We start from the raw sequence: 12,585 nt of genomic DNA on the forward strand, positions 1-12,585 counted from the left end.
TACATTCTGGTATCTAAACCTGTGGATTAACAGATTGGCTCCACTTTATTATCTTCTGAACATAAAATGATCATACCTAGGATTTCTTTGCTATCAATTTATGTTCTCATAATGTTAATGATCTGTTATAAGCATAGATTTTGGCACTAAGGTAATTCACCTTAAAGCCACCTGTAGATTACCTGTTCCTTTCCTTCCCTTTTTTTTTTAGCTATGGGGTACCAAGTTAATTAGTTCATTAAATCCACTCATAAAGATATTCTAGGAAAGGATATAGAGCACTAAACTAATAACCTCAGAGTGAGGCATATGTACAATTAGCTTTGGGTGTCAGTTAGTAACTCTAAGTTGAATTCCACTTAATCCTGAGAGCTTCTCTCTCACCACCAAACACAAAATGTCTTGAGCAGAAATTACGAACTACTAGATTTATAAACACTGATCAGAGCTTAGAACTTCTTAGGTCCAAGTAAACAATAAACAAAACTCTAAAAAGACTCCTCTAAACCGAGCCAAATCCCACACAACAACACTCAGAACCTCATCTCACACCCCACAAGAAGATTAGGGGCACAACCATCAAAATGTGAGACTGGAGATAGGGAAGTGCTCACTCACCTCCCGGTCCAGCAGCGCAGGGGACACCACTGTGACAATATCTCCCTTCTCTGGGTCGATGTAGAACATGTTTGGGGAAGGTTTGGTGGGGGTCTGTTTGAGGATGTTGTAGCGCAGGAGGGCGTTGTCCGTGCTGGCGTCGTCGGCATCAAACGCTGCCATGCGCATCACGGTGGTTCCTGGGGAAAGGGGCACACACAGCAGGCACTGAGCAAAAACCTCTCAGACTGAGCTTCCTCTGCCTGGGACAGCCAGGTGGGTCCAATCTGTAAATATCTCATCAACACCACTGAGTAGTTCCACCTGATCTTTAGGTTGTACTTGTGTTCGGATTGTCTTTGCTGGTTACTCAGCCAACAGAAGATTTGTGTGCTCTAACACAACCTGCTTCTACCTCTCTGCTTTGAAGCCATCCATATTAACTGCATTTCACTAAATGAACTACAGCTGTATCTCTTTCACTTCAGTCCACAGATGGCTACAACGAAAACAACAATACTGAAATAACAGGAAGGTCTCTACTTGCACTGTAAAGTATTGCAGTTCAAAAATTGCTTGGATGTCATTTCTGTCAATAAGAAATTTATTAATTATTAAAGCCTACAGTATTCTAGTTTCAATTTGCACAAATTTATGAGATTTTTTGAATCAAGCTCAATAAGCCCCCCATCTCTCTTGCCCCACTGTCCTTCCAGTGCTGAAGGTTTCTCTGACAGGAAATTCCCTGAGCACACAGTTCAGCTGCAGAGTGTAATAAGGGAAATGCTTTTGCTTGCACAGATTCCTAAATGCTGTGCAGGGGAAAAACCTCACTCTGCTTCTTTATCACAGTTAATAGAGAGAGGACTGAGCTGCTGCCAGTTCTGTGCTTAGCAAGGGGAGCACATCCTGCATCCCTGGATCAAGGCTTTTCCCCAGACAGGCAGCACAGAGGCTGGCACAGCCTGAAGATTCTGTCATGGCATTTTATCGGCTCTGTACAGTACACTGAGAAACAAAGAAAGGGTGTAATGAGACACCTGGGCTGAACTGTAAGATCCTCACCCCTAGACCAAAATGATTTCTTCATCTGTTCATTTATAATTGTAAATGTAAGCACTAGTTTGAAAAGCAATCTAACTAAATAATGTATGGTCACAGCAAGATTAAATATTTCTGGTAATATTGAGCTGAAGACAGAATGAAATTCTACCAAATAACAAAAAAGTCATGATCAAATCAAGAAAGTAATTTCAATGGTGAATCAAAGTTAAGTAACAGATTACTGCAAGACATTAGCAAACTTTATAAAATAAGAAATCTAGGACGGGGTCCAGTCTTTGGGTAAAAATCCCAACTGAAGCAATTTGTCAGATTCCATGATCTGCACAATTTCCATTGAAGTAACTTCGCACTGACACCATTATCTCATGTGTGAATCAGAGTGCCAGAGTGAGTCACAATTCTCTGTTAGAGATTAATTCCTCTGTGGGAACTAACCCTTTCTTTTCCCCACAGTCTGGGACAGTATTATTTTAAACTATCATGATTAACACATTTTAAATACATTTCTCTTCTTTTCTTAATTGATCTGTAAGACCATATGATCTGTTTTCAGTATTCACAGAGGCTTCTGTGGCAGAATGACTACAAGAGGTTAAAACCTTATAATACAGACAAGGCCTAAGACATTATATTACAAGTGCCCCAATAACAGAAATATGTAGCACTCATGCACAATGAGTTTATTTTCTTTCTGAAGGTCTTGGATTTTAAAAATAAAATAAAAATGAAATATTGTGGTAAAAATGAAAACAAACCCAGTTTCATTTATAGGCTGATATAACAACTGTCTGTTCACTGTTAAACAAACTCAACTGGCTTGTTTAGATACATATCTTCTTTTTTTTCCCCCCTTTTGTTGTACCTCTCAATGTACAAAGTGTTGCCTCTTCTTGTAGTGACCTTGGATATAAGCTCTCAGAGGTTTTGTTTCATTGCTACTTCAGGCAGAGTTACCCCCTTGAGAAGAATAACAGAGATCTGACAGCATGTTGGTTTTATTCACCAGTGATTAAAAGTCAGACAGCTCAAAGAGAAGCTTACCACTGGATACCATGCCATGTTTTCCAGTGTTACAAGATGATCCCAGCCCTGATATTTTCACCTACTTTGTGTGAGGCTGATTCAGAAGAGAGAAAAGAGCTGCTTTCTTTTTTGAAGAAAGAAGATTCACCCTGTTTTCACAAATACAGCACAATCTGCTTTTTTTCTAAATTTATCACAGTTTTCAGGGGTTTTTTATATTAGTGTTAGATAACATGTTTCACAAGGGTCTCCTAATCACAAGGTTTCAGTGAAATAAATAAAGACTCAGGCAAATCTTCAAGGGATGTTAAAGAGTGCCCAAGTTCATGTGAAATAAAATGGGTTTCAGTACACAATGGTTTCCTGAAGAATGCACTTTAATAAGATGCCATACCCAAGTACAGTAGACAACATTTTGAATGAATACACAGTTGCTATTATTATTAATCTATTAGATGAGTTGATGTTCAGCAGAGATCTAGAAACTTATTACAATATATATTCAAGGAGAAATCCCATTTGTACAGTTGTCCTACTGAAATATTTCTGATGATAAGACAGTGGAAGGCACATGTAAATTTTAAGATCTGATATAAATCCCCTAATCTCTCGTTAGTCTGGCACAGAACTGGCTTAACACAATGGCTGAATCTGATTCTGATTTGCCAGCTGCAGTTTTTAACCTTTCAACTCACTTGACATTATCTTGCTGCCTGCAATCATTCCTTTGGTGCACACAGATAAGAATCCCAGCAACTCAGATGAGCAGAATTTTACATTCATTTTGGATAGAGATGCCAGCTCCAGGAGGAAAGCTGGAGAGAATTAGATCCATCTTTTTTCTGTGCTTCTTCTCTCAAAAGTTTTGAGGTATTGGTTTCTGGCTACCAGAAAAGTGGCATTTAAATTTAATTTTAAAGTTATTCTATTCTCACAACTTCTCATTACGTGTAAAAACACACATAAAATGTGGGGATTGTATTTAGATGTTGTTATGTATTAGTGCAGGTTGTGTCTGGCTTTTTGTTTGGGAACCCATACAGAAAACTACACCCCTATGTGCTTCATATTTGTGGCTGATGCCTCAAAAATCACAAGGGATTTAATCCAGCAGCCAAAATATACACCTGGAACCCTTTGGAGAACCCCAATAGCTACATTTCCAGGGAAGACATTCCCTATCCTAATTGAGGTGTCCAGAGAGATAACACAACTCACTGGGATTGGATCACCACAAAAGAAAATACTTATATAGAGATCTCTTTCTTAAAAATATAGTGACCCAAAGGAAAGTTTTGAAAGGCTCTGCAGCATGCATCCAGTCCAAAGGAGCTTCATTCGAGATGCACACTTCTTCAGTATTTCTCCTTCATCATAAACTTTTATTCTTCATAAAAGATTCATTTCCCCAGGCCCATAAACTGACTGCATCTAATTCAGTGTCATTTTACAAATACTTCCATTCCTGGCATCAATCAAATGCAGCTGGCTTTCAAACCACAAAACAACAGCTTGCTGCATTATCATGTTAAACAACGTATATTAACTTATCAGGCTGGGGAAGGAATGTCTGCAAAATCAGCAACTTCTTCATTGTGCTGATGACGCACAGACATCCAGGGAGGAAGCTCTCCCAGGAAAGGTGCAGTTGTGTCTTGGTGTGCCTCCATATTCAGGGTTTACTTGTCGATATTTATTTATTTATTTATTTATTTATTTCTGGACGGAATCACTCAGAATTCCCAGGATCAGTCAGAGCCTCCCAGGGTTCCTCGTTGGTCACACACAGATCCCACTCCCGGGCCATTGCTCCAGAGGCTGCAGCTATCAATGCGTTGCTTATTTGAAAATATTGGCAAAATCTCCCCTCAGGCACCAAGAAGTAAAACATAATACATGCACAGTTTTGGAGTGATAGGAACAGATGGTTTCTTGTGAAAAGCTCTTTGGCATTTTGTTAATAACCTCTTAATAACCTTTCTCACTCTTTTTTTCTTTTCTTTCCTTTTCTTCCTTTTTTTTGCATCAAGATGCCAAGAGAACATTACTACTAAACTTTTATTTATTTACTATATGCAGCTGCTGGGTTTAAAGGAAGAGATGGACAGGAGTGGAAGTCAGGCTTATCTCTAGTCTGATGAAATGTGAACAAGTGTCTCGAGCCTACAGCCTTAAGACTGAATTTTAGGACCAAAAATAAAATACTAACCAGGCTAAGGACTGAAAAGCTTAACTTTATGAGCTACAGAGCTCAAAAACTTCGCAATGGAGTTTTCTCATGTGATTTTTCCTCTTTCTGTGGTTCTCCACTCTATGTTCAGTACATTAAATGTTTTCTGCATGTGTTACAGAAAGGCAAGGGCCTGTTCTCTTAATTAACATGACTGCACTGAAGAGTTGTGTTTCCACCTCCTCCTTAAATTTAGCTGTGTCTATGTACATGATAACAACCAGTTGCACAACGGTATATTTTCCAAAAGTACAGATATTTCAACCCAAGAAGGAGAACAAAGAGTGAAAAATGAGATAAAGAAGGAAGAAATCGAGAGGGTTACCCATATCTCTAGAGCCCAACTTTCAGAAAATGGAGCGAATGAGTATATTCTCATCATAACTAATTACATGTTTGATTGCCATTTTGTACTTTAAGACAAAAAGCCCCAGGGGAGCAAAACAAATATAAGAGGAAAGGTCTGTTATGGTTCCAGTCAGGGGCATTTGAATTGCTGTTATGTGTGTTATTGAAAACTTGAAGGCATTGCTCATTAAAGACATTTAGTAAGAATTATTGAGTTCAGGCTTTGAGCATGTCTTATATTTGTATAGGCTAAAAATTTTCTACCCTGTAAAGCTTCTCCACGTTCTCTATTTAGATGTCTGGCAGGTTCTTTTTAAACTCTAGATCTGATCTCTAGATCAGCTGGCATCACTGAGCAGTACTCTGGGAATGCCACTGCATTGCAGCCAGCAGGTCTCGAGAGATGAACTGGTGAACTGTGGAATGAACAATAAACAAACTTCTCCCAGTACACAAAAGTAACTTTGATAATATTAAGTAGAAATGAAGAACTGTCAAGAATTGTTACTATCTATAGAGAGCTAATGCAGTCAGAAGCATATAAATTGAGTAAGAAATAATGGGACATTCCCAGCTGAAAGTTATGACAGAACAGAGAAGATGTATGGGCAGGTCAACCTTTTGCAGTACTGGTATTTAACCTTTTTTCCCATGAGCAGCACAGTTGTTTTGGCAGAATGAATTATTCACTCCCGGGATGTTTGGAACATGACTTATACACAGTCCTGTCCCCAGCCACACTGCAGCCACTGTCACATCGTGAGAACAACGTGAAGAGCTTTCAGGTATTCTCTGCTCCAGGCCAGACATTGATATATGGAATGTCAGTAAGGGAATTTGCATTAGCTGGAGCTATGTGACATGGATCTTACTTTGGTGTGTTGTATTTTGTCTACAGTGCTGTGGATGTTTCCTTCTTTAGGGTAAAATTGTGTGGTGAAAACATGGAAAGTTGTTAGCCCCACCAAGGAGTCCCAAATTGTGTTTATTGTCTGTACACACCAGATTATGACATTTTGTGGTAGCATATTCATACTGAAATTTATGCTCTATTTTGTGCAAATACAAGAAACTGTGAAGAATGTAATTTATCCTTTCAGAACACTAAGCTCTCCTTTACATATTGTGTTGGACAAAACTCATGATCCCCAAACAAGGTAACCTACATTTTCGACCCTGTGCACCTTCCCACACACAAAGAAAGAAAAATATTTAAAAAAACAGATGAAGGCTTTTGTCTTGTAGACTACAGGTAGCGTGAAACAGGTATGTGCATGAGGAGTAAAATCAACAAAGTCTAATTTCCTATCTGGTATTGTCCAAAAGCTTGTGCCCTGAATTGATAAGATGATGTCTTTTAGAGGGATCACAAAAATAGACCTACTCCAGCTCTGCCCTCCCCTCAACAGTTCCTCCAGTTCTACTCATTATGGCTGTTCCTCCTTCAGCAAACCACCATTCCTTGCTCAGACACGGGGAATTCTTCACACTTGTTCATTTACAGCCTCTCCAGATGGATTGGGAATTGCTAGTTTAGTAAAAGAGGACTTAAGATAATGGAGATGCAGCTGAAAAAAAACAATATCCTTCCTCCAGATATGAACAGGCTGCAGGTTTAAGCAAATCATCAAAGATTTTTTCTTAACCACGATCCTTCCTAAGTAAAAACATCACACTCTTATGCCTGTTTCCCTTTTGACCAGCAAAGTTTATTAAGAAAAGGCATGAATTACTTCTTGGATCATGACCATCAGCTATAAAACATCCCACTGTTCCAATATTCTAAGTGCCAATTCATAACACAATCTCATATGTCAGATCACATAATTCATGAAGCAATATAACACATTCTCTTGAAGTAAATGGTTTAATGTAAATGATGATATGCATTGAACATGTCGCAGCAGGCGAACATGACAGAGCAGTGATTTATGAGTGAAAGAATATCTATTCAACATACAAAGAGCAAGACTCAGCCCCAGGCATACTCAGAAAACACAAAGGGCCCACATTCTCTCTGGAGTTCGACTAGCACTAGAAATCAATCAAAAAAAATCACAGCAAACAGAGACTAGATGAGACATGTAAGCATCATTTAAGTCAACCCTGTAAAAACAAGGCAGGACCATTCTCAGCAAGATACACAAGCATCTTGGCTTCCTTGCTGAAAAGCTGACATGGAGAAATTTCCAGAATCCCCGTGCAACTTATCACCACGAGTGCCTTCGGCCAACACTGCAGAAAGGCAGCCCTGATCCCAAGAGGAGTTTGGTCAATTCCAGCTGAACTCCAGGCCACCACTGCACCAGGGGAAGTGGAGAGTGCTGAGCTCTTCCCTCCCCTTTTATAAAACTATCAGAGGTAAAAAGCCCAAAACTCGACACCTCCTGCCCAAAGGGCCTTGCTCAGTCACTGGGCCCTTTGATCTGAGCTGCCTGACAGCTGAAACATTTTGTCAGAGATGCTCACAACTCACATGATGCACCGTGCTGTTTTCCCAGTTCCCATGTAAAATTGGAATTGCCTGCAATCATTCAAATTTGATTTCAGGCGTATACAAGCTGTTTAAATGCAGATGCAAACTTTATAGTCAAGGGCAAGCAGAGAGCTTACTAAAAATATATATTCTGCACTTATCTTTATTTTATAATCCAAATGTTTTCTTTTAGCTTTTCTTTACCTTTTCCTTAATAGTTACCCATTCTTTACCCTTCCCTGTTTATCTGGGTGGTATAGTTCTGGTCAGAGCAATGCACATTGCTAATAGACAGCAATTTTTGAAGTAATACAAATAAATAAAGCCTGATGTAAATTCGTATCCAGAAATACCCATGAGAAATTACATCTTGAATGTGGTAGAAAGCTTCCCCTAAACTTCATGACAGAAAATAAACCAGGCAAAATTAGGTGAATCATTTAACTTTCTTCCCCAAAAAAGGAGCTAATATCCAGTTTCTCCCAGACTCTAAGCAGGGTGGCATTCTTAATCAAGATAAATGTAGAAAAGAAAATAGAGGTTTCAGGGACTTCACTTAGGTTAGTAAAAAAGGATTGACAATCATTTGCATTCTGAAGTTCTGGGAGAGAACTGGCCATCTTTCACTTCAAAGCCACTTTCACCTTGTCTCCATCCAGGCCAGTCAAGCAGAATTAGAATGCTGAGTATTTACAGGAATGGCAGCAAAACCAAGAACAGACTCTTCTCTTAGCCCTTATTAAAGAAAACACTGCTGATCACTGGGAACACAGCTCACATCCATCAAGCCACAAAAGACTGAATTTGGAGACCAAACAACATTTCCCAGTTCTTGGTAAATAGCCCAGGTATATCTTATCCCACAACCCTTTCAAAGCAGCAGTGTCCTTTGGGAAGGAAACTTGGGGCACTGGTAGGGAGGGAACAGCAGTGTGTTTTAAATCAGGAGCATATTAAAATCTAATAATGTTTGATAATGAAAATGGGAAAAATATTATTCCAAATTGGAATAATATTTTTCCAAATATTCCAAATTATTCCAAATTGGAAAAAAGCTCAAAATAAAACAGTGTAATTAATGGACACTAAGTGACTACTTTTAAAAAACAGTAAAAATTGCAGTCAGTGAGAACTGAGTAATAAAAATCCCACGCTACACTCTCTGTGTGTATATTCTGCATTAGGACTAGCTCTAGAACAAAATGGAGAGATTTTTCTAAGAAGGGAACATTTTCACAGATTTCAATGATCTTTTGATCAGGGCCACACTCACAGATGGAAGATCTCATTACATAAATTACCTACTTTTGTAAAGGAATTGACTGACTTCTTACAAATATAAGGAAGGCAGCAATTACACTGCCCTGTCTCAGTGGGCTTCAATCAAAAAGACGTCATTGCTTCGCAGAAATCACTTTGCACTATTCTATGTCCAAGTAAGGTACTGGCATCCTTCCTGATTAAAAGGTAATAATGTTACATTTTAAAAAGACCTCTTAGTGCAAGGCCAATCTTTCCTGATTGGAAATGCTTTTGGAGACAGTGGGCCAGAATTTCTGTTGATCTAATTCAGCCCAGGGCCACTAAAACAAAGATTTATCTGAGGTGAGGCTGTGGAATACAGCATTGACCTTGAAGGTCTGTATTAGGTATACACAGCATTACACTGCATTATTCCCTTTTTACCTCCCTAATTTCTCACTTCAATATATGTGAGTGAAATGAAGGACAAAACAAAAGGATGATCTGTGCCTTTTTTTTTTGGTGCTTCTTCTACATTAGACCCTTTCCCTGCTTGCTACCAGCAGCTTACACAAATATCCAATTTTTCATATGAATGTAGGATTATGACTATACAGCACCACAGACTCCATCAGTCACTGCACCTTGGTAGTTCTCACATCTACTCTTTGCCTGTTAACTAATATGATGTGGCTGTGCTTTAATCTCAAATTAGTAAGTGGAAATAGAATTGAAACTCCCAGCCCTGTTACCCCTGAATCTGTCACTGGGACTCTCAGTATCTACATCAATCCAAAATTAACCCATATAAGCCGAGGGTGCTTCAATATTGTAAAAGTAGTGCTAATGAAAGAAGAATCAGGTGTCCTAATGAGGAGGCAAATCATCTCACATGGCTTCTATCTTCCTCTGCAGGAACCAGAGCACACACTTAATTCTGATGTATTATTTCATCCTTGCATTGATTTCATCATCAAGTCCCAGCCATTTGATCTATTAAACATCTGAGAGTTTTTATCCAAGGAATAAGCATTTTCAGCATAATACAGGATCTTTTTAGGTGAGTTTTGTTTTTCTTTTCCCCCCTTCTGCAGCCGAACTCCTGGACAAATTATTTGGTTGATCTCGTAGTGTCTGCCCTGTTGAACTTATTTAAATTCATCCTGCCTGATCAATATTTCATAATCGACTTCACTGCTGGACCCAATAAATAAACTGGGCAGCTACTCCCCATTCTTCATACAGAGAATTGCATTAAGTCCATTGCACTTTTCTGGGTAAATCATATCACAGATGCAGTAATTCCTATTAAAACCACAAACAGAAGTGGAATATTTGATTTTAAGGTCTCAAAGTAAGCATGGAACAAATCCTTACAGAGGATTATAAAGCATGTCTTGGAAAGATGTCCAAAAGGATGCATTCTTCCCCCATGCATTCTCCTGAACCAAGTTCAACAGCTTCCCACTGTAAAGGAGTCCAGAGGAGGAAGGATAAACACCCTCAGTTATTCTGGGAACCAGCACTTCAGATGGGTCAGCCTTTCAGTCAAGCCCATAGAGATCATTGTCTGAAAGCAACCTGGAATAACAGAATATGGAATTGTTTTCAGCCCTTTTCCCCATGTTGAAATTGAGGTATCTGCATGCAGAAACCTTTGCAGCCCTTCTTCAAATGATCTTTTTGGTGAAATTGTATTTTAAAGCCACTGATGGCTGAATTGAATAAATGATTCAGATGCTGCAAGAGTGCGCTCTGTGATTTTAAAACAGGCTTTTGAAACCACCTTGTATAAATCACAGGTTTCAAAACTATCCATATTTGTAACAAGAATATATTTTGGGGTATGTGCTATATATTTTCAGTAAGGATTCTTTCTTGAATTTATTCATTAATTAAATCATTTAGCTCAGCAAGTGTGATTAATTTCACTCAATCATTTTAGGCTCAGATATCCAGTCTTTTAGGTGTTTAATAGTCACTGGAGAGGGACTGGCAATTGTGGATGCAGTTCATCCCATTCTAACGTAAAAATTTGGGAAAGGTGAGATAAAGCATCTTTGGAAGTGGTTCATTCTGGATGAAATCTAACTCTGAGAAAACATCAAACTCCAGGGCTTTTAAAAGATGTGTTCCACTCCTGTTACTTCTGCCCATTACTACAGGTGTGGAAAGTAGGGTTAGAATAAAATGATTCTCTTGTACTTTTGTACTGGTAGCACAGACTCCAGAACCCTTTCTCTCCCCATCTCAGGATTGCTTAGGGCTGAAAGGATCCTTGTGTTGCACAACTTTACAACTTTACAGCCTCCACTGGCACCTGACCCCTGCAAAGCCCTGCAAGGATTAAAAGCAGGCCATGATATCCCTGGTTTTACTCACACAGAATTGATGCATCTTGTTGGGAAGGGACCTTAAGCTACAAATCAAGTTATTTTAACTCTGCGTGTAATTGATTTAGCACTGAAAGGGCTACATTATGTCCCTGCAAAGAAAATATGAGCATGGAAAAACTTCTGTACGTAATAAACCATCTAAATATTGACTATGAAACTCCTTAAAGTAAAATTAATAATTAAGCACAGAACAGGCCATGATATATCACTGCCAGCAATTGGATACTTAGAGATCATAAAGATTTGTGGAGCTGTGTGCAAATATAGTGTCATTAAGTCACAGGCTTGCTCAAGTACATTTATACTTTATAAATGCACATATTCGTACTTAGGAAAAAAGAAAACAAGCATCAGTCAGTGCCAAATCATCCCAAGAAAGGAGAGGCAGAAATAGATTTCAAATGTTCAAACTTCTACTTTTCCACTGAGTACTTTGCCACAGCCCTCAGCCTGAACACACTTAAAATTCAAGTTTTCAACTCAGGACTTCAATGGAATCTTGTCTCTTGGGGAGAAGATGGGTCTGGCCTGTGTAAGGGATGCCCTGGGTGGAGCCATCACAGGTGAATGTCCATTCCACCCAACCCCTTTCCCTGCTTGAAATAGATTGAAAGGCACACAGGAGGTGGGAGCAGACACAGGTGGTCCTGCCTTGGGGTCCCTGTTGACATTTGCCCTCACAATTTCCAGTGTTGAAAATGTCAATAGCAATATACCACAAAGTTCAAAGGTAATCTGTAAACATCATTTATCAAATACATTCATAAAGCTTCCCCTCAGCCTCAGTTCTTATATATTTTTGAGTGGAGCCCTGGTTCAAGGTGTATGGAAGAATGAAAATTCCAAATGATATCAACCTTCAGGGTACAATCCCTGAGAGCTTGAGTTTCTTCCATGCAAAACTTCAGTTAAAAAATCAAGTGAGAAATATTTTACTTCAAAGCCCTTGTGGTTTTGAGATTTATTTGTTTGTTTTCCCAGTAACTTGTATGAAATCCTACTTTCTAGGGATGTGAGCTGTAAATCTCCCCAAGAGTCAACACGGTCAGCAGTTGAGTCACAGATTTTGTCACTGAGGTGTCTGCTAATGTCCTCCCTGCCCCTGCCACACACTTCACAATTGGATGAGATCATCAATAAATTGTTACACATAATATTTATATAAACAAAGGGTTGAGGATCACAGAATTCCCACTACAGCTATATGA

The 12,585-nt window shown here is 39.0% G+C and overlaps 1 protein-coding gene across 2 annotated transcripts in view; it reads right to left on the reverse strand.

Annotated features, from left to right (window-relative positions):
• Positions 1-12,585, reverse strand: part of CDH13 (cadherin 13) — a 449,036-nt gene that overhangs the window by 136,650 nt on the left and 299,801 nt on the right. For both annotated transcript variants that reach the window (XM_032121641.1, XM_032121640.1), the window contains exon 7: positions 619-797. In XM_032121641.1, coding sequence (XP_031977532.1) covers positions 619-797 — 179 coding nt within the window. The remainder of the gene's footprint in view (positions 1-618; positions 798-12,585) is intronic.

Source organism: Corvus moneduloides, chromosome 12, assembly GCF_009650955.1.
Source record: "Corvus moneduloides isolate bCorMon1 chromosome 12, bCorMon1.pri, whole genome shotgun sequence".
Taxonomy (NCBI): Eukaryota; Metazoa; Chordata; class Aves; order Passeriformes; family Corvidae; genus Corvus; species Corvus moneduloides.